The following is a 21,048-nucleotide window of genomic DNA, read 5'->3' as shown; positions in this document are numbered from 1 at the left end:
GATTGGGGGCGCGGATTTCGGGGAGGAGGAAGGAGAAGGCCCAAAATGGCATGGAGGGGGTCTATATAAGGTAAGGGGGCTAGGGTTAGGGGGTTTGAGGCCGTTTCAGAGCCGTTCAATCTCGATCGGACGACCCGGAGCGGAGGGGGTTAGATAGGTGGGCTAGTGGGCTGTGCTAGAGAGAGATGGGCTGAGAAGAGAGGAGAGAGAGGCCCGGCAACAGTTTTCGGAGACCGAAAACGTCCTACGTTAGACCGGCTATACTGCCGCTATAGTTATCCGTTGGGGCATCAAATGATCTCCGAATGCGATGAAACTTGACAGGCGGTCTATCTACACTATAATAAGACCACATGTCAACTCTCATCCCATTCCGAGAACATTTTCCGGACACTTATAAAATACTATTCGGACATGCCGCGGGCGCGTGCAAGTGTGTCTGGGCTCAGAACAGACAACGAAGAGAACTGTGGGAACCCGGGCGGATGCAAGTTTTGAAAACATGATGATGCAATGCACATGATGACATGACAAGATGCAACACGCAAGCGAATGACATGGCAACAACAGCGAATAACTGGACGACACCTGGCACATCGGTCACGGGGCGTCACATAGTATATACAGCCACTTACTGAGAAGACATATGTTATTGACTTCAAGATTCTCGATACCAAGGCCCACTGGTCCTTTGGTCGACAGATGATATCCCATTTGGCGAGTCGGTATTTTCTCTTTAGTTCATCACTCTGCCAGAAGAACCGGGATCGATAGAAGTCCGGCCTTTTCCTAACACCAACTGGAACTTCAAAGAAAGATAAGAGAAACATTGACATACTCATGAGCACCGAATTAATAAGAATCAGTCGGCCTCCATATGACATGAGTTTGCCCTTCCAGCAACTCAGTTTCTTCTCAAACCGATCCTCGATGCACTTCCATTCTCTGTTTGTCAGCTTACGATGGTGAATGGGTATACCTAAGTATGTGCAAGGTAATGCCCCCAATTCGCATCCAAACAATTTCCTATAGGCCTCTTGTTCCTCATTGGCTCTACCAAAGCAGAACAACTCGCTTTTATGAAAATTGATCTTCAATCCGGTTAATTGTTCAAATAAGCATAACACCAGCTTCATATTTCTCGCTTTTGCCAAGTCGTGCTCCATAAAGATGATTGTATCAGCGTACTGCGGGATGGACACACCACCATCAACTAGATGAGGCACCAAGCCACCCACCTGACCGGCCTCCTTTGCCCTTTCTATCAGAATTGCCAACATGTCAACCACAATGTTGAACAGAATAGGAGACATTGGATCACCTTGTCTCAGGCCCTTGTGTGTCTGGAAATAATGACCTATGTCGTCATTCACTTTAATTCCAACACTTCCTTTTTGCATGAAAGATTCTACCTGGCGTTGCCAAGCTTCATCAAAACCCTTCATGCGTAAGGCCTATTGAAGGAAAGGCCATTTGACTTTATCATACGCTTTCTCGGAATCCACCTTGAAAACAACTTCATCTAGTTTTTCCGTGTGAATCTCATGGAGCGTTTCATGAAGGACCACAACCCCTTCGAGGATGTTCATGTCCGGCATGAAAGCAGTTTGGGTAGGCTGCACCACAGCATGCGCAATCTGTGTGAGCCTATTAGTCCCGACCTTGGTAAAAATTTTGAAACTAACATTAAGAAGACAGATGGGCCTGAATTGCTCAATTCTCACAGCCTCTGTTTTCTTAGGAAGCAGGGTAATCGTTCCAAAATCCAGTTAAAAAAGCTGAACCTGTCTAGAGAATAGATCATTGAACAAAGGCAACAGATCCCCCTTAATAATATGCCAACACTTATAGAATTCAGCCGGAAGTCCACCCGGGCCGGGAGCCTTATTATTTTTCATCTGCGATATGGCCTCAAACACTTCTTTCTCAGTAAAAGGAGCGCCCAAAATATTATTCTCCACTGCAGTTAGTTGAGGAACATCCTCAATCCTGGACTCATCCAGAGACACACAGTTATCCTCTGGAGGTCCAAACAACTGCTTGTAATACTCGGTAATGTATAATTTTAGGTTCTCCTGTCCTAAAATCGTTCCTTCATCTTGTTCAAGCTGAAAGATCCTCTTCTTTCTGTGTTTACCATTAGTGATCATGTGAAAGAATTGAGTGTTCATGTGTCCCTGGACTACTCGTCGGACCTTGGCCCGCAACGCCCACTTCAATTCCTCTTCACGAAGAAGCTCTTTCAGCCTCATCTCAACGTCAAGCTTGGCCTGAAACTCCGAGGCCGACTAAACTGTGGTTTTTGCTTTTATATCTAAGGACTGAATAAGGGAAAGGAGTCGTTCCTTTTCGACCTTATAAATCCCACTAAGATGCTTAGCCCACCCACGCAGGAAACTTCTCAAGTGCCTGATCTTATTCTGCCAGCGCTCAAGTGCAGTCCTACTTCCTGCATCCTTAGCCCACTCTCTGGCTACGAGATCAAAGAAGCCGTCTCGTTCAAACCAAGCAAGCTCGAACGAAAATGAATTTTTGTTTCCCAAGTGGGTGGCCTCACCAAAGTCCAGAAATAAAGGTGTGTGGTCAGAAATTCCACGGGAAAGAGTCTGAACTGTTATAAAGGGAAACTTCTGTTCCCATTCGACGCTAGCCAACACTCGATCCAACTTTTCAAATGTCGGATTTGGCAACGCGTTAGCCCAAGTGAATTTTCTTCCCGAAAGCTCAATCTCTCTCAGATCCAAGCTTTCAATGATAGTATTAAACATGAACGACCATCTGCCATCAAAGTTATCATTGTTCTTCTCCTCACGCCTTCTAACGATGTTGAAATCACCCCCCACCAGGATAGGAAGCTGCTCAGAGCCGCAAATCCTAACCAGATCAGCCAAGAACTCGGGTTTGAGTTCGGGCTGTGTGGCACCATATACCGCCACCAGAGCCCAATTGAACGCATCTGCCTTCGACCGCACCCGAAACTTAACTGCAAAATCTCCCATTACCACACTTCGAACTTCGAGCGAATCGCATCTAACTCCGAGTAAGATCCCACCCGATCTCCCTCTCGGTGGCAGACAGTGCCAGTCAAAATCAATACCTCCCGACAAAGTATTCAGAAATTGTGGCACAAAGTTATCTCTGCCAGTTTCCGACAAAGCGATAAAATCTAACCTATGCTCGATAGACGCCTATGCAAAAAATCTTCTTTTAGCCAAGTCTTTCAGACCTCTACTATTCCAAAAGATTCCTTTCATAATTCATCATGGAATTTTTTTGTCGTACGGATCCTAGCACTCCTACGCACTGCGGACACCGGGTAAACCTTCCGCTTCCATTTGCGTTTAGGAATGTTCTGACTCTCCAGCCGGTCCTCACAACCAGTCTCAGAAGGTCTAACCACGACATGCTCAGATGTATCATCCTCCACCTCCGACTCAGGTAGGGGAGGTATAAGATCCGCACAAAAATTATCGAGCACCCTGACCCCCAAAGCATCAAAGTCGGAATCACTCATGGGCTTAACCTCTGCTAAGTTACGAATCATCTCTAAAGCCCGCTCAGCCTCTGAATCCAGGAGATCATTAACAGAATTTGAAATTTCACTATCATTACTACCTAGTAAAACTCCTATCGCGGTCCTCTCTGGGCTCCAGCACAACGGTTCCCCATTGTTAATCACTGGAGCAATGCTCTTTCACGCGCTCAATTGATGATGTTCATCAGCTTCACTCCGGGGTCAAGTCAATTACTCCCTCCAATCCAAACAAAGTGGTGTGACTTTAGTTCAGCTTTAGTTCAAATTTGAACTAAAGCCACAACACTTTTTTTTATCGGAGGGGGTATCTCTGACCATCTTTGCGGTAAGCTCCTCAACATCCTCCCATCTTAATCTTGCATCAATAATTATGATGTATTCTAGCAAAGTATTGATGCCATACTTTGTTTTCCATCTTCAGCCATAGTCCATGTAGTTTGATTATTGGCTTGTACGGTGGTGCCTACATAAACTTGTTCCGCACAGTAAATTATAGTTGGACTTTTCGTGCAAAAATAAAGAAAATCTAGGCACTAGTGGGCCTATTCTGAAGTCCTCCCACTCCACACTTCACAAACTCCTCGTGCGGAGCTGAGCCGAACGAAATAACAGCAAGAAGCTAGCTTCAAGAAGTTGTGGTCGATCCTAGTGCAAAAATCTAGAGCGAGGCCAGCCCAGCTTCACAAAAACGAGAATCTAGAGTTCACCCATATTACAGCCGAAATGCCATCGCCAAGTATAACGTTTCGCGCAGCCACACCAAAGAAAACGATTCATCCCCTCGAGAGCCAACTGTCGCTACGAACAGGTACCACGTCTCCCCTCGGCAGCCATCCTGGGCTGGTTCTAGCCGGCCCAATATGGTGGTGGACAGCCCAACAACCGCTGCTAGCTAAAGATGGCGAAGTAGAAGCTGATTTAACTCCCGAACGGAAAGAAATCGCTATGTAGAGCAAGAAGCCATGAAAAGAAGCTGGATTTATGGAGTTTTTTGAAGTTGGAGGACTTCAGAACAGGCCCTAAGCCTAAATCCTAGCTCCAACTCTGTACGGAAAGATACTTTACTAAGAAAAAACATCTGCAGGCAGCCAGGCACACAACAATCCAGCTACTTGACCATAGCTTGAGTCCCAGCGCCAGTACCATCATATTTTGATCAAGTTACCATCCTTTCCACAAAGAAAAAATGTATTATACCAAGGTCTGAAATATCCTATTCTGTGGTTATCAGTTTATTGTACTATCATATTTTGCATTCCAACACACTGGTATCCTGTAACTATTAAGCTACCCATGAATATTGCAATTATGACCAGCCAAAATTGCAAGATATTGGAGCACATTGTTACACAACAATCTAAAGCAGAGAGAACTTACATATCAACAAAACTGAAGCAGTGTGTAAGCACTATCCTACCCCATCGCTATCACATAACAAGGTTAAAAAACACAAGCTAGCCTCATTGAGGTGTCATCATAACTCAAGAAGTGTGGATATTTTGATCAAACAGCGAAGCATCATTGTTGGTCAAATTTTCAACGACGACATCTCTAGCGCTCAACTTGCTTAACAATTCTCTTGCCTCCTTCATATAGCCTTCGTGTGCCAAACCATCAATGAGTATAACGTAAGTTGATTCATCAGGCATGCAACCATCAGACACCATATCAGCAAAAATATCAATAGCATGATCTGTTTTGCCGTTTCTACAAAGCCCTAAGAGTATTGTATTGTAGAGAACAGCATGGGGTGATATGCCTGTATCTTGCAGTTTATGAACCACCTGGATTGCCTCTTCAACTTTATCCTCTTCATCCAGAAACTCAGCCAACAGCTCATATTTTACCTCTGAGTTGAATCCTTTGTTGCCCATTTCATTCAACAACTCAAGGGATTGCTCCATGTTGCCAGTTTTCGCAAGCCCGTCTATTAGTGTATTGTAAGTGACTGAATCAGGATAGCAGCCTTTCTTGGGCATTTGCTTAAATACTTCCATGGCCTTCAGCGTCAACCCTTTTTGGCACAAGATGCCAATGAGCGTATTGAATGGCGAAATGTCTTGAGGTTGATCAGTTTGGCTCGTCTTCGGCATTAGCTCCTCAACATCCTCCCAACAATCACCACTGCACAAAGCCTTCACTAGAATGTTATAGGTAGTGGTCTTAGGTTTGCAACCATGGGATTCCATCTTCACTAGTAACTCCAAGGCATTAGCCACATGGCCTTGCTCACAAAGGGCACTGATGACAGCATTGTAAGTAGCAATATTTGCCGTGCATTCATGCTTTGACATTTTGTCGAGAAGCCTAATCGCCTGCTGGAGCAATCCTTGTTGTTGACACAAGGAAGTGATGACCACACTGAGAGTTGCTTCACTCGGGGGACAATTCTCCCTGAACATCTCGTCTATAAGCTCCTCAACGTCCGCCCACCGCCCGGCGGTGCGCAAACCTTTCAAGATAGTGTTGTAGTTGACGGTATTTGGCGTGCACCCATGAGAAGGCAAGTTCTTCAGTAACTCACGGGCACCGTCCACATCGCCTTCCCTGCACATCCCGTCCATGATAACATTGTATGTCACGTTGGTTGGCGTGCACCCCTCTGCGCGCATCAGATCGATCAGCTCCATGGCCTGCCTGTACCCGCTGCCCTTGCACGTCGCCTCAAGGAGGATGTTGTAGGTGACGACGTCAGGGGGGCAACCCCGGGAGAGCATACCGTCGAGCACCACGAGCGCGTCCGTGACCTGGCCGCGCACGCACAGCGCGTGGATGAGCGGGTTGTAGGCGTACGCGCTGGGGCGCACGGGCATGCCGTCCACGACGCGGCGCGCCTCGTCGAGCCTCCCCACGCGGCAGTACCCGTCGGCCAGGGCGCTGTACGTGACGGCCGTGGCCGCCGAGCCGCACGCCTCAACGACGCGCGCGGCGTCGTTGAGGCGGCCCCGGCGGCAGAGGTCGCGGACGAGCTTGTTGGCGAGCAGGACGTCGGGCGGGCAGGGAGAAGACTCGACGACGCGGAGCGCCGCGTCGAGGTCGCCGCGGTGGACGAGCGAGCTCAGGCGGCGGTCCTCAGCGTGCAGACGGCGCGGCGGAGGCGGGGGTGGGTCGGGGTTGGGCTTGGCGAAGCTCGGCGCGTTGGGGTTGGAGCTGCGTGGGCGGCTTAGGGATGTGCGGCGCGGGTGGCGGGGGTGGCCGGAGAAGGAGGGAGGGGGTGAGGGGAGGAGGGTGCAGAGGGTGGGAGGAGATGGCGACGAAAGCATCGTGCGTGTCTGGATTTCCTTGTTTCGGGCAGGGGATGAGCCGTGTATGTGTTGTGGGCGCTCATCGTCCAACTGTAAAGTAGAGTCGCGTAGAAAATCCCAGCACAAACAAAACAATTGCACTTCGAAAAATACAAAGTACGCAGGATAAGCAAAGTTCAATTCTATTTTTCGAGAAAATGTCCGCTGAAAACCAGATCAAAATCATGTTTGGAACTTCTAAAAACATATAAAGAAATGTTAAGCAGGTGATGTTCTCACTAAAAAAAAGGGAAAACGAAAAGAGACGTTCTAGAAACACGTAGATTTTTTTTTGGCGACTATTAGGCGCCGGCGCGCTGGCCCAATAGTTGGGCCAGTCACGCCCCAGCCGCCCGATGCAGCGCAGCATCGCCGTTTGATCTGGCTTCCGCATCCTTTTCTTCCCCGTCCCTCGCCTTCCTCTTCTTCCCGAGCGACACGGCCGCCCCAGGCCCGCGTTGATTACCCCGAGTGACCCCTCACCGATTACCCCGAGCGGGACGACCGGCCTCCAAGCTTGCCATGCCCCGCCGTCGACAGTCGCCGCTCACCCCTCGTCGGTGCTGCCCCCCGCCTGCCTCCCTGCAGATTCAATGGCGACGACGCCGTGGTTCGCATCCAAAAAGACGGTGGTAGCAAATATTACAAAATTGGGGGTTGGTTCCAGCAAATCAAAAAATGGCACTGGTTCCAGCAAATCAAAAATACAATGGTAGCAAATAAAGCAAATTGGACGTTCTTTCAGCAAATCAAAAAATGCCGGTGGTAGCAAAAAAATGAAGCTCGCTCCAGCAAACTAAAATGCCGGTGGTAGCAAAAATTACAAAATTGAGGGCTGGTTCAAGCAAACCCAAAAAAAATCGGTGGCAGCAAAAACTTGTGATGGTTCCAGCAAAAAAAAAATAGTAGTAACAAAAATGCGAAATTGGGCGATGGATGCAGCTTTGCCAGCCGTGGATGTAGCTTTGCCAGCAAATGGATGCAACACCTCCGTCGAGCGATTTCAGCACCTCACCCAGCACCGACGACAGGGGATGCAGCTTCCCTGGCAACGGATGCAACACCTCTGCCAGCCGGTTCCAACACCTCCGCCATGTCGTCACAGCGCCGCCATCGACGGATGCATCTTTGCCGGCAATGGATGCATCTTCACCGGCGACGGATGTAGCATCTTTCTCGCCGGTGGTATCTTTCTTGGTGCCGTTTGAAGCAAATCGCGAAGCCGGTTGCAGCTTTCGTCAACACCCAGTCGTAGCTTCGCTGTCCTCCCCGTAGCTTTCCATCGTCGTTCTTTGAAACTTTTTGCGATGCCGGTTGTAGCTTTCTTCGTCGTCCCTTGCAGCTTTTTCTTGTGGCAGTGGTCAGCCCCAGCATCCATTGCCATGGTTGAAGCTTTTTGCGACGTCAGTTGTAGCTTTTTGCGATGCGGTTGCAGCTTTTTTGGTATTGGCAGTAGCCAACCCTGACATATGTCGTCATGGTTGAAGCTTTTTGTGACGCTGGTCGAAGCTTTTTGCGACGCCGATTGTAGCTTTTCGCGATGGCACTGAGCGGTTCCAGCATTTGACGACGCCGGTTGAAGCTTTTTGCGGCGCCTGTGGTACCTTCCTTGAACACCGGTTGTAACATGGGAGGTGTCGCTTGATGCTCACAGCTCCGGTAAGATTCTCCCAGCAGCAAATGCTCAACGGTGTCGCCCATAGCAGCTCGCAGTCTCCCCGTCGTCGTTCTGCCCCTGAGCTCATAAGCTATGGCGTCCATAGCAGCTCGTAGGAGCCCCCGTCGCAGTCCGCCCCGAGCTCGTAAGCCATGGCCGCCCTGACCTTGAGCTCGCAGGCCATGGCGCCCTATGGTAGCAGCGCCTCGGGGTGACGACACATGGGAGCAGCATCCCCATGGAGGAGGTGCAGCGTGAGGTGCGAAGGGAGGAGTGCTCGAAGCTGCCTGGTGCTATGGCAGAGGAGGCGAGGCGGAACGGAAAGCGATGGGGGAAAGCGATGTCACGGCCGCGAGGAAGGAGTGGATGCGAGAGTTGGGAAGAATATAAGGTACACGTGTTGCCTTCCTGGTGGCTAGCGCCAGCATGGCGAAGCGACCGGCCCAAGCATTGTGTTGCCTTCCTGGTGGCTAGCGCCAGCATGGCGAAGCGACCGGCCCAAGCATTCTGTCGGCGCACCATGCGTAAACGTTTCCCTTTTTTTTTATCTAAATCGTACTAGTTCAAGGTATGCAGCAATGTATAATGATGATTATTTTCATTTTCTTTACTATTATGACCTAGTTTATTTATTTATTCTATTATAAATACCATCTGCTAAATTATTTAGTTTGAAGTCGAAATTGCATGGTTCTCTCCTGATATTTTCTCCTGCGATTTGGGGCAACCAGATTCGACTTCAGCCAAAAGGTGGAAAATCAGATTCAACCAGCAGAACATGAGATCCAACCAACATACAGAATGCGTGAACGGAAAATGGAGCAACTAGTATGTCCTACGATAGTTCAAAACTGTGACCTCCATTCCTTCATAACAAGTCTTTCCAGAATGTCAAAACGGGCCACAAAATCATCAGAGTGACAAGTTCAGTTGCAGCCCAGGCCAATGTTACGCCCCCACAAAAAGCCCAGATGGCTTAGTTGACATGTAGAGCTGATGGAAAAACAAGGTACATGAAGACGACTGTAGGATGTTGTTGACTGAAGCTATGGCGATGACGGAGGAAAATGGTGTTTCTTGAACTTGCACAACCGTCTCAGTTTGTCCTCGTCCCTTTTGGTAACCCCGGTCACCTCTTCAATGTACGTTCATTAGCTCCACATCAAACAGAAGAGTTGAGTTCGGCGGTATCTCCCCGGCCTTCTGGTTTCCATAGCTACAAAGAGAGAACAAATCAGAATCGAAACAAGCAGCTCCTGATGTAAAAGCGATGTAGAAGCAGTATATATGTCCTACCCCATAGATGGTGGAATGGTAAGCTTTCTTTTGTCCCCAATGCGCATACCTATAACAAGCAAACGAGACAGGATCATAAGAGATTATGAACTAACCGCATGTATCAGGCATGGAGTAGTACAACATATGCAATAGCTACAGTTATGTGTTGGATGACAATTTGAGAAATTAAATACCGTTGACACCAATGTCCCAGCCTTTAATAACCTGTCCAATACCTGCATGAAAGTGACATTAAAACCAATACTAACAAGAATACAAGTGCGCTAGAGGGTAAAACATCAGAACTTACCCAGCCTAAACGCAAAAGGCTTCCGACCAACATTAGAGTCAAAAATCTTGCCATTCTTCAACTTGCCAGTGTACGTGACAAAAACCTAAAGAAGAATTCAATTGTCAGTAATAATAGTTAAAATATATACATAATAATCCAAGCATACAAAACTCTTTACGTGATCAAATTAATTAGAACAATGCAAAGGCAAGTACATACTGATTACACTGAGCATTGAAAATACTGAGAAATTGCATTAATAAATGGTAGTCTGAACGGAGTTCTTCTGGTGCAACCTAAAAAATGTTTACCTTTTTCCCAGGGGTAGCTTTTTTACCATCTGGTTTGCCCAACGCCACCGTCTGAACAATCAAACCATTGCCATAAGTCCGTGCTTTGGGTGATGTCTGCTCCTTGCTAGCTGAATTCATAACATCAGTCGCTGCCTGGTTCTCACTTCCATTGTTCTCCTTTGTTTTCTTCTTGTTCTTCTTTTTCTTGGCCCCCTGTTTGCTAGGCTCCTCATCATTGTCTCTATAACAAAGAAATGAGATGATTCCATCAGAAATGCACTCAGTATGGAAAGCCAGACACAATATATGACAGCTTAACATACGTACGTTATGGTTTTTTTATCAGCTTGCTTATCAGTGTCACCTTCAGAAGTACTTTGCTTCTTGCTTTTCTTTTTCTTCTGTTTGGCTGCAACAGTGTCAGCTGAGGAAGCTAGCTTCACCTCCTTCTCTTCATCGTTTACCTTCTCACTGTTCACAGCATTCCTTTTGTCCTTGTCCTTTTTCTTTTTCTTTGAAACCACATCATTTTCAGCATTAACCTCCCTGGGATGACAGGCAAAATTAAACACATGTTGCTTCATCGTGATTAAACAAATCAGCAAGGGGAAAACAGTGAACTAGCATGTACCCTGACGACTTGTGAGGATCATTAATAGCATCACTTTTCCTTTTCCTGTCTTCAGTACTAGTCCCATTATTTAGATTCTTAGCCTTCTTGGAACTACCTTTAGAACTCTTCTTTGATTCAGAAACAGGAAAGCCGTCTTCATCTTCACTTTCCACGGATTCAGCAGGTGGGGTCCTAACAGCAAGCTGAAGTCGAGAATTATCATCAACAGGCTTCTCATCCTCTTGAATCTCCTCAATGACAACTGCAAAATTTGCCCAAATTGAAAGAAAAATCATGAGATGATCTGAGGCCTGAAGGCCAATAGCCCATGCAGCTAAACGCCAATACCACAAATGGCAACATGACTTCTATTTTATTTGAAGGACAAATAAGGACAGGATTAACAATGCTGATTCTATATAAGCATGCACATAAATTCACAGTGCTATCTAAAGAATCTAGGCCTAAGAAACTGGCATATACCATCTAATCCAACATACCGGTGAAATACTAATCAGTGCTAACCTGATATACACATCCAGACAAGCACTTACTAGGCCTACATATGACTGACTATGTACAATAGCTCTCCTATGCACATTTTCCAACAAAAGAAATTGCTTACATCATGGAACGTCGGGACCTAGGAAATGGAATTGGAAGCATTACCTGAACTCTTGCCTCTACCCTGGTTGTAGATCAAATCCTCATCATCCTCTGAATCATAGTCCTCGTCATAGTCTGAATCATCTTCGCTGTCTGAACATCCCAGGCTCGTCAGAATCAGTAATACAACGGCATGGCTTGCACAATGGGATCAAATTTACAAGCATACCTGTGTTCATCTGGCCATGGGATACTGGAATGACCACATCATCGTCATCAGATGCCATGAAATCATCATCGGAGCCTTGAAGTGACTCACTACCAGTATCACTATCACCGATGTCCTCGTACACATCACTGACAAAATAATTAAGGAAAGGAAACCACACTGACAACAACTCTCGACCAGAGAAAATAATCCCAGTAATGAACTATCATCAATTCACCATGAAAGAAAAATAGGTAACAGAAACGAAACAAAGGATACCCAACATAGTAGCCAGCCAAGTGGACGCTCCTTGACCCAAGCACCGAGAACGTCACGAACTTCTCCTCGAACTCAAGGTCCAAGTGGCAAGTCACCGACTGCCCCGGTATCAGGGCGCAGAGATACACAGGCTCCTTGTTCTTAACAGTGCACTGCAGCTGCACCAAGTCCGTCTTCCCCTTCTCCACCTTGCCAACCTCGGCCCCCAGAGTCGCCTGCGTTGTCCAACCAACAAAATCAGACACGGTCACACAACGTAGCAGGATGGCAACCAGGAACCCTAACCATCTCGTGACATTAACAGAGGAAATCGTAGGTTAAGGGCGAGAAATCGCGGACCTGGGTGAGGCGCAGGCGGCCGCGGCGCGGGCTGTGGGCGTGCGTGTAGGGCTTCTCGGGCTTCACCTCCGCGCCTGCAAGCGAAGCAAGCGGCCAAGCGATTAGACATGAAAAGGAAAAGGGAGAAGACGGAGAAATTGACGGCGGCGGCCATGGCGAGCGAGCCGGATGCTTACCCCAAAACGAAGACATGTCTGCGACTCAACGAATGTGCCGATGCGCCGCAAGATGCCTCTCTCTCGATGGGAGGAGATTGGCTTAAAACGGCTAGGGGTTTGGATGCTTCGAGGAGGTGGTAGAAGAGGGGGGAGCTGGGCGGAGGGCGGCGACAAACCCTAAAAATGGGGTTTAGGGGAGCGGCGGAGAGGAAGGACGCGCAACGCAACCAACTTGTGCGATTTCGCATGGGATTTGGGCCTTCAGTATTGCAGGATGGGCCTCCAAAGAGAACGGGGAATTTGACGCGTTAAAACGTCGTTGTATGGTTATAGTCGGGCTGGGCGCCTGGGCCTGTATATATTTTGGTTTTCCACGGTGCCTTTTTTTCCTCCTTGCATTCTTTTATTTTTATTTCCCTTTTTCTATTTTTTGCGTTTCCTTTTCTTTTTTTTCAGATTTCTCCATTGCTTTTCTTTTCTCTATATATAGTTTTATTACTTTTAGCTTGTACTTGAATTTTATTTTATTTTGCGAGAAAGCTTCTAATCTATTCATCAACTATAAGGTAGTATTTCTCGCAACAAAAATATTAAGAGAGTACAAAGAACACTAGAAGTAAAAAATTACATCCAGGTCCGTAGACAATTTGGCGATGACTACAAGCACTGAGCGAGCCGAAGGTGCGTTGTCGTGCATGATAGGCTTATTACGGATAATATCATTTGTGTGTATGAATGTTTGCCATTTTATGAAGCGTGGCAAGGCAAAGCCACACAACTATTGTGCTCTGTAGGTAGATATGAAGAAAGCATATGATAGGCTTGAGTGGCCTTATCTCCAGGCTATTATGGCCAAGCTTGGACGTGCTCAACCTTGGATTGAAATAGTGATGGGAATAGTCGAGTCAATATCTTTTTGTCTTTTTTAACGGGGAGAGACTTGAATAGTTTAAAACCCTAGAGGTATTCAACAGAGAGATCTAATAAACTCTTATGGTTTACTGATTGCGACAGAGGGCCTTTCGTGACGTTTAAGATCCAGTTCCCATTCATCAAATTTGGGTGACATCAAGGTGGCCCCAACATTCCTGACTGTTAACCACCTTTTTTCCAGATGACAACCCGATGCTTTTTCAAGTCTAGTGTGAGGGGGCAGTTATAGTACCAAAATATGTGTTACCACATATTGTGGTGCTTCCCGACAGAGAGTGAATCATGATAACTCTTTCACCTTCTTTAGTAAGAGGTGTCCTCGGTCCATTCATGATAATGTTAAGAACACTCTATGTGGTTGTTTGGATAACAAATATTAGCATTGAGTTTATAGAAAATGAGTGTTTACCTGATTTATAGGAAAACCAGTTTTTACAAACTTTTTTGTTAATACTTAGTTTATAGAAGACCACGTCTGGATTGAAAAGAGTTATCCACATTCTTCCATGATCTCGCCTTTCCATCGATGGAACGCAGGTAATGGAGCTGGGTGGTTGATCTTGCCGGACGGCCGCGTACACGCACACGTAGAAGCTTGGTACCATGGGCAAGCATCTGGAACGATTCGATCCGTCGGCTGCAAAATGTATGAAATGTAGACGTACGCGAAAGACACATGAGGGTTCAAGGCAAAAGCCTCCTCGGATCCATGTTCCTCTTGGTCATTCACGCTATATGCACGTCGACGTTCATGGCCATGGTGCCCCTGCCTGTGGCTATGCACCCTCACCATTGGGGTTACGGACGAGAAAAGGCTTGTGCCAACGGGTGCAAACCCATTGGTCGACGCCAAGCTGCAGTCATATACGACTCCGCCTGCTTTGTCGTCGTGTGCCAACGGCTCACCGCGAATGCTCAACGAGCTGACCTCGATGGCGGCGACGACGACCAGAACGGATGACACGGAGAACGCGGCGGCCGTGGCACAGCGGCCAGACGAGGACGTACGGCCACATGGTACGACTCACCGGCGAGCCCATCACAGCCGGCGTCGTCTCACTGTCACTCGAGCAGGCCGGCGATATGTAGTCAAGGACATGGAAATGGCTGGTCTTTGCTTAGGAACGGGCCCGCCAGGATCAGCAACAGAGAGGAACGAGGATACGCAAATCGAGTTTTTACAAAAACGACTAAAAGTCGTTTTCCCACAAACACGAAATTCTGGGTTTTAGGAAATTCGGTTTTCCATATCCACATATTAGTTAGGCTAGCCAAACGTGGTTTTAGGTTGTTAGACCGTTTTCCTAGTTTATATAAAACGGATTTTCTACAAACCACCTATCCAGACAACCCCTATATGTCTAAAATAAATTCCTAAGTGATTGGTATCTCAACATGCCTACTGAAGTGGGTCATTCAAAGAATGGAACTTCCAAGTATTTAAGGGACCGAGCATGGAAGAAAGTGAGGGGTTTTGTGGAAAAGCTTTTGTCGTCTGCTGGCAAGAAGGTTCTCATCAAATCGGTGGCATAAGCGATTCCATTCTCCATGGCTTATTTTTTATTACCGAGAGGTTTGTGCGAGAATGTACGTCAATTATTCGAAAATTTTGGTGGGGTGGCAAGCAAGGGAGAAGGAAACCTTGTTGGGTAGCATGGGATGACCTGACCAGACTAAAGTATGTAGGAGGTCTTGGCTTCCATGACCCGGCGATATGATGAGTGATATTTTTACACCCATCTACCCTTAATTTAAACTGATATATTTCATTAAAATCGAGATATTCGCTCTGATATTGCTACTAATGACTAATGGATGCGTAGGATTCCACAAAATCCTCTCTTTTCTTGTGTTTCTACAGGAAATGGGCTAAATATGGACGAAATCAAGTAAGAACATAGAAATGAGTAAAGGATGAGATAGAAGAAATCAGGAGGAGGCGCGTCGAAAGAAACAGTGCAAAAGACGGTGTTCCATACGACCGTGACCGCTCGCATGAGCGGTCGTATGGGGTGGAAACCGAGGCTCCTCGTCCAACTGAACGACTTTTATAAAAGGGGTTGAGGCCAAAATGTTAACAGAACGAGCGTGAGAGGAGCCATAACCGAGTCATCTTCACCCCCCCCTCATCAACCCTAGTCGTCGTCGTTTCCCATCTCCATCACCATATAGTTCTTCCTCCACTAGATCATACTTGTAATCATGTATCACACACTACATCCATTGTAAGACATATTATCAATCAATCTCCCTTCATGATGTGTTATATGATGTGTTCTTCATGTGATCTGATGTCCATATCTGAGTAGTTTAGTAAGGTATGGGTTGAGGTAAGAGCCTTGCAACCCGATGTATTTGTTGTGGGGATCAATGGAAGTGCTTTGAATTAACGTCACGGATGTATGAAATAAAATTGTTTTGTAGGTGTCTCTTGTCTCGCATGCGTTATTCATCCCTGCAAGTACTCAGGATCATGGAGAGCGATCCACAGAGAGGCTAAGGGCAGGGAGACCGTGAAGTGTTATTCTAATCACCAGTGACAGAAAGGTTTAGTACGGTATCATAGATCCTATCCCTGGGGATACAAGAGGTGTAGTCAATAAACGCCCAATGTTTTCGTCTGATTATAGCAATCATAATTACTGAGGCAACACCGCGAGACAGATAAGGCCTTCGGTTGGACAAATGACTCTTGATGCAGGACACGTGTCGGTCAAGACGTAATTTGGGCACATCCCCCACTTCGGTTCATAATAAGCACATCTCGATGGGTGACTTCCAGTGCACAAATTAAGATCATATTTGGTCCCAACATAAATATATGGTTGTAAACATTAAGACCTCATACCCATGCATATCTTTTTATAATAAGTGTTCCCTTTCAGTTGTTTGATTTTGATCCAGTCAAAAGCTGGAATTGTTCTTTAACAAATTTTGCTTGAGACCCTAGCTTCAAGGGGACCATCCTCCCGTGGGTTCGATAACTTAGGGTCACCTATGGGGAAAAAGGCGAGAATCCTTCTGCTCCATTTCCGGATCACCAAAGGAAGTAATCAAGATATTTGATCTAGTGCTTCTATTAAGAGAAGCTTGGCGAATAATGTGTGATACTTCGTCTCTTAGTGCTAAGATACGTAAAGCAACATATTTTCTGGGTTGCTTGTTGTTGGAAGCCAAGTTGGGACCACACCCTTCACAAATTTTGCGAGCCATTATGGATGGTCGTGATATTATGGCTCTGGGAATTCTCAGAAGAATTGGTGATGGGGAGACCATGAGCATTTGGGATCACAACTGGCTTCCCAAGGATAGCTTCGAGCGGATGATCACTTTTGGTGGAGTTGTTTGATGCCACCTCATCATCCTGGCGAGAGGGATTGGTTTGATCTATTTTTATTCCAATTGAAGAGGAGACGATCCTGAAAACTCCATTATGCACAAGGAGAGACAGAGATTTTTGGGAATGGAGTGGTAACTTTACTGTCTGTTATGCCTACCAGATGATTGTGAAAACTAAAATGAGTAGGGAGAGCTGGCCAGACGAGAACGAACTGTTGGCAATATGCCCTAGAGGTAATAATAATTTTGTTATTATCATATCTCCTTGTTCATGATAAAAGTTTATTCTTCATGCTAGAATTGTATTGGCCAAAAACTTAAATACATGTGTGAATACATAAACAAATACTATGTCCCTAGTAACCCTCTACTAGACTAGATCGTTGATCAAATATGGTTAAGGTTCCCTAACCATAGACATGAGTTGTAATTTGATAACGGGATCACATCATTAGGAGAATGATGTGATGGACAAGACCCAACCAAAAGCTTAGCATGTGATCGTATCAGTTTATTGCTATAGCTTTCTTCATGCCAAGTATCAATTCCTAAGACCATGAGATCGTGCAACTCCCTAACACCGACGGAATACTTAGTGTGTATCCAAATGTCACTTGTAACTGGGTGATCATAAAGGTGCTCTACAGGTATCTCCGAAGGTGTTTGTTGGGTTGCCATGGATTGAAACTGTGATTTATCACTCCATGTGACGGAGAGAGATCTATGGGCCCTCTCAGTAATACAACATCGTAAAGAGCTTGCAAGCAATGTGCCTAATGAGTTAGTCACGAGATTGATACGTCACCAATGTATCTACTTTTCCAAACACTTTTACCCTTGTTTTGGACTCTAACTTGCATGATTTTAATGGAACTAACCCGGACTGACGTTGTTTTCAGCAGAATTGCCATGGTGTTATTTTTGTGCAGAAATAAAAGTTCTCGGAATGACCTAAAAATCAACGGAGATTATTTTTGGAATATATAAAAAATACTAGAAGAAGAATCCATGTTAGGGGGCCCACACCCTGTCCACGAGGGTGGGGGCGCGCCTACCCCCTAGGCGCGCCCCCTGCCTCATGGGCCCCCTGATGCTCCACCGACCTCAACTCCAACTCCATATATTCGTGTTCGGGGAGAAAAAAATCAGAGAGAAGGATTCATCGCGTTTTACGATACGGAGGCGCCGCCAAGCCCTAAACTCTCTCGGAGGGCTGATTTGGAGTTCGTTCGGGGCTCCGCAGAGGGGAATCTGTCGCCATCGTCATCATCAACCTTCCTCCATCACCAATTTCATGATGCTCACCGCCGTGTGTGAGTAATTCCATCGTAGGCTTGTTGGACGGTGATGGGTTGGATGAGATCTATCATGTAATCGAGTTAGTTTTGTTAGGGTTTGATCCCTAGTATCCACTATGTTCTGAGATTGATGTTGCTATGACTTTGCTATGCTTAATGCTTGTCACTAGGGCCCGAGTGCCATGATTTCAGATCTAAACCTATTATGTTTTCATGAATATATGTGAGTTCTTGATCCTATCTTGCAAGTCTATAGTCACCTATTATGTGTTATGATCCGTTAACCCCGAAGTGACAATAATCCGGACCATTACCGGTGATGACCGTAGTTTGAGGAGTTCATGTATTCACTATGTGTTAATGCTTTGGTCAGGTACTCTATTAAAAGGAGGCCTCAATATCCCTTAGTTTCTAATAGGACCCCGCTGCCACGGGAGGGTAGGACAAAAGATGTCATGCAAGTTCTTTTTCATAAGCATGTATGACTATATTCGGAATACATGTCTACATTACATTGATGAACTGGAGCTAGTTCTGTGTCACCCTATGTTATAATTGTTGCATGATCGATCGCATCCGACATAATTCTCCATCACCAATCCAATGCCTACGACCTTTTCATATATTGTTCTTCGCTTATTTACTTTTCTGTTGCTACTATTACAATCACTACAAAACCCAAAAATATTACTTTTGCTACCGTTACCACTACTATCATATTATTTTGCTACTAAACACTTTGTTGCAGATATTAAGTTTCCAGGCGTGGTTGAATTGACAACTCAGCTTCTAATACTTGAGAATATTCTTTGGCTCCCCTTGCGTCGAATCAATAAATTTGGGTTGAATACTCTACCCTCGAAAACTGTTGCGATCCCCTATACTTGTGGGTTATCAAGACTATTTTCTGGCGCCGTTGCCGGGGAGCATAGCTCTATTCTTTGAGTCACTTGGGATTTATATCTGCTATCATTATGAAGAACTTGAAAGATCAAAGAACCAAGATTTTCCCCTCAACTACGAGGGGAGGTAAGGAACTGCCATCTAGCTCTGCACTTGATTCACCTTCTGTTTTGAGTAAACTTGCGACACCTACAAATGCTATTGATTCTGATAGGTCGCATTTTATTAATGATGCCACTTCTGCTTTGCCTGATACTTATGATGAAACTACTTCTATGCTTGATAATACTGTGCCACTAGGTGAATTTCTTGATGAACAACTTGCTAGGGCCAGAGAGAATGAAATTATTGAAACTGATAATATTGACGAAAGTGATGACGAAGATTCTCCCCCTAGATATGAATTGCCTGTTGTTCCTGAGGGTTATGTTATGGATGAAGAAACTGCTAGAGACTTCTTAGCTTGCAATGATAGATCTGATCTTTAAAAATTATTAGCTAAGCTTAAAGAAAAGTCTTTGAATTCTAGAATGAAATATGACCCTGCTTTTGCTACTTCACCTATCTTTATTACTGATAAGGATTATGATTTCTCTGTCGATCCTGAGTTAATTACTTTGGTTGAATCTGATCCTTTTTATGGCTATGAATCTGAACCTGTTGTGGCACATCTTACTAAATTAAATGATATAGCCACCCTCTTTACAGATGACGAGAAAACTCGCTATTACTTTATCCTTAAGTTGTTTCTGTTCTCATTAAAGGGTGATGCTAAAACATGATTTAATTCTCTTGATCCTGGTTGTGTGCGTAGTCCCCATGATATGATTTATTACTTCTCTGCTAAATATTTCCCAGCTCATAAGAAACAAGCTGCTTTAAGGGAAATATATAATTTTGTGCAAATTGAAGAAGAGAGTCTCCCACAAGCTTGGGGGAGGCTTCTCCGATTACTTAATGCTTTGCCTGATCATCCTCTCAAGAAAAATGAAATACTTGATATCTTTTATAACGGGCTAACCAATGCTTCTAGAGACCACCTAGATAGTTGTGCTGGTTGTGTTTTCAGGGAAAGAATTGTTGATCAAGCTGAATTGTTATTGAATAAAATGTCGACTAATGAAAATAATTGGACACTTCCTAAACCAACTCTTAATCCAACTACGAAGAAAAGGGGTATTCTATTTCTCAGTCCTGAAGATATGCAAGAGGCAAAGAAATCTATGAAAGAAAAAGGTATTAAAACTGAATATGTTAATAATTTACCGCCTGTTGAAGAAATACATGGTCTTGATAACCCGACACAGGTAGTAAAGGTAAATTCTCTCTATACATTCGATAAATGTGAAATCCCATTTACTAAGTTTGCTAGCCCATGCTTGGATGAGTTTGATGACTTTATGGTTAAACAAGAAAACTTCAATGCTTATGTTGGTAGATAATTGAAACACAATGCTGATATGCTTGAACACTTGGGTGATTATATGGCTAATGTTAAAGGTGAACTTAAACTTATTAGTAAACATGCTTCTACGGTTACCACTCAAGTAGAACAAGTGCTTAAAGCTCAGAATGATTTGCTCAATGAATTAAATAATAAGAACAATGATAATGTTGTTAGAGTTATGACTAGAGGTGGTAAAATGACTCAGGAACCTTTGTATCCTGAAGGCCATCCTAAGAGAATTGAGCAAGATTCTCCGAGAACTAATGTTGATGCACCTAGTCCTTCTAAAAGGAAGAAAAAGAAAAATGATAGGACTTTGCATGCTTCTAGTGAACCTATTATTGATACATCTGAGAATCCCAATGATATTTATATTTCTGATCCCGAAACACAATCTGGTAATGAACATGAACCTAGTGATAATATTAATGATGATGTTCATGTTGATGCTCAACCTAGCAACGATAATGATGTAGAGATTGAACCTGCTATTGATCTTTATAACCTATAATCAAAGAATCAACGTTATGATAAGAGAGGCTTTGTTGCTAGGAAGCACGGTAAAGAAAGAGAACCATGGGTTCAG

General features: G+C 45.1%; 2 protein-coding genes across 2 annotated transcripts; both read right to left on the bottom strand.

Moving 5' to 3' along the window:
* Positions 1–4,811: 4,811 nt before the first annotated feature.
* LOC125538412 (pentatricopeptide repeat-containing protein At1g09900-like) lies at positions 4,812–6,839 on the bottom strand. Its single transcript, XM_048701669.1, has one exon. It carries the CDS (start codon positions 6,796–6,798, stop codon positions 5,017–5,019), a length of 1,782 nt encoding a protein of 593 aa, XP_048557626.1. The 5' UTR covers positions 6,799–6,839; the 3' UTR covers positions 4,812–5,016.
* A 2,478-nt stretch (positions 6,840–9,317) lies between these two features.
* On the bottom strand, positions 9,318–12,765 carry LOC125538411 (peptidyl-prolyl cis-trans isomerase FKBP53). The gene is made up of 12 exons (XM_048701668.1): positions 12,561–12,765; positions 12,385–12,458; positions 12,046–12,260; positions 11,788–11,915; positions 11,622–11,711; positions 10,971–11,214; positions 10,667–10,885; positions 10,358–10,580; positions 10,065–10,149; positions 9,949–9,990; positions 9,773–9,821; positions 9,318–9,692 (listed from the first exon to the last, which is right to left on the bottom strand). The coding sequence occupies exons 1-12, from the start codon at positions 12,574–12,576 to the stop codon at positions 9,614–9,616; spliced, it is 1,464 nt and encodes a 487-aa protein (XP_048557625.1). The 5' UTR covers positions 12,577–12,765; the 3' UTR covers positions 9,318–9,613.
* Between the last annotated feature and the right edge of the window lie 8,283 nt (positions 12,766–21,048).

The sequence above is a fragment of the Triticum urartu genome, chromosome 2 (assembly GCF_003073215.2).
Source record: "Triticum urartu cultivar G1812 chromosome 2, Tu2.1, whole genome shotgun sequence".
In the NCBI taxonomy this organism is placed as follows: Eukaryota; Viridiplantae; Streptophyta; class Magnoliopsida; order Poales; family Poaceae; genus Triticum; species Triticum urartu.
The sequence above is the reverse complement of the archived record's forward strand: the minus strand, read 5'-3'. Positions and strand labels throughout refer to the sequence as shown.

Coding starts and splice junctions, on each gene's coding strand:
- LOC125538411 (XM_048701668.1), bottom strand. Junction 10,886..10,970: donor GATCCTCACAAGTCGTCAGG/GTACATGCTAGT, acceptor CTGTCATCCCAG/GGAGGTTAATGCTGAAAATG. Junction 9,693..9,772: donor ACCATTCCACCATCTATGGG/GTAGGACATATA, acceptor CTCTCTTTGTAG/CTATGGAAACCAGAAGGCCG.
- LOC125538412 (XM_048701669.1), bottom strand. CDS start 6,798: ATGCTTTCGTCGCCATCTCCTCCCACCCTCTGCACCCTCCTCCCCTCA.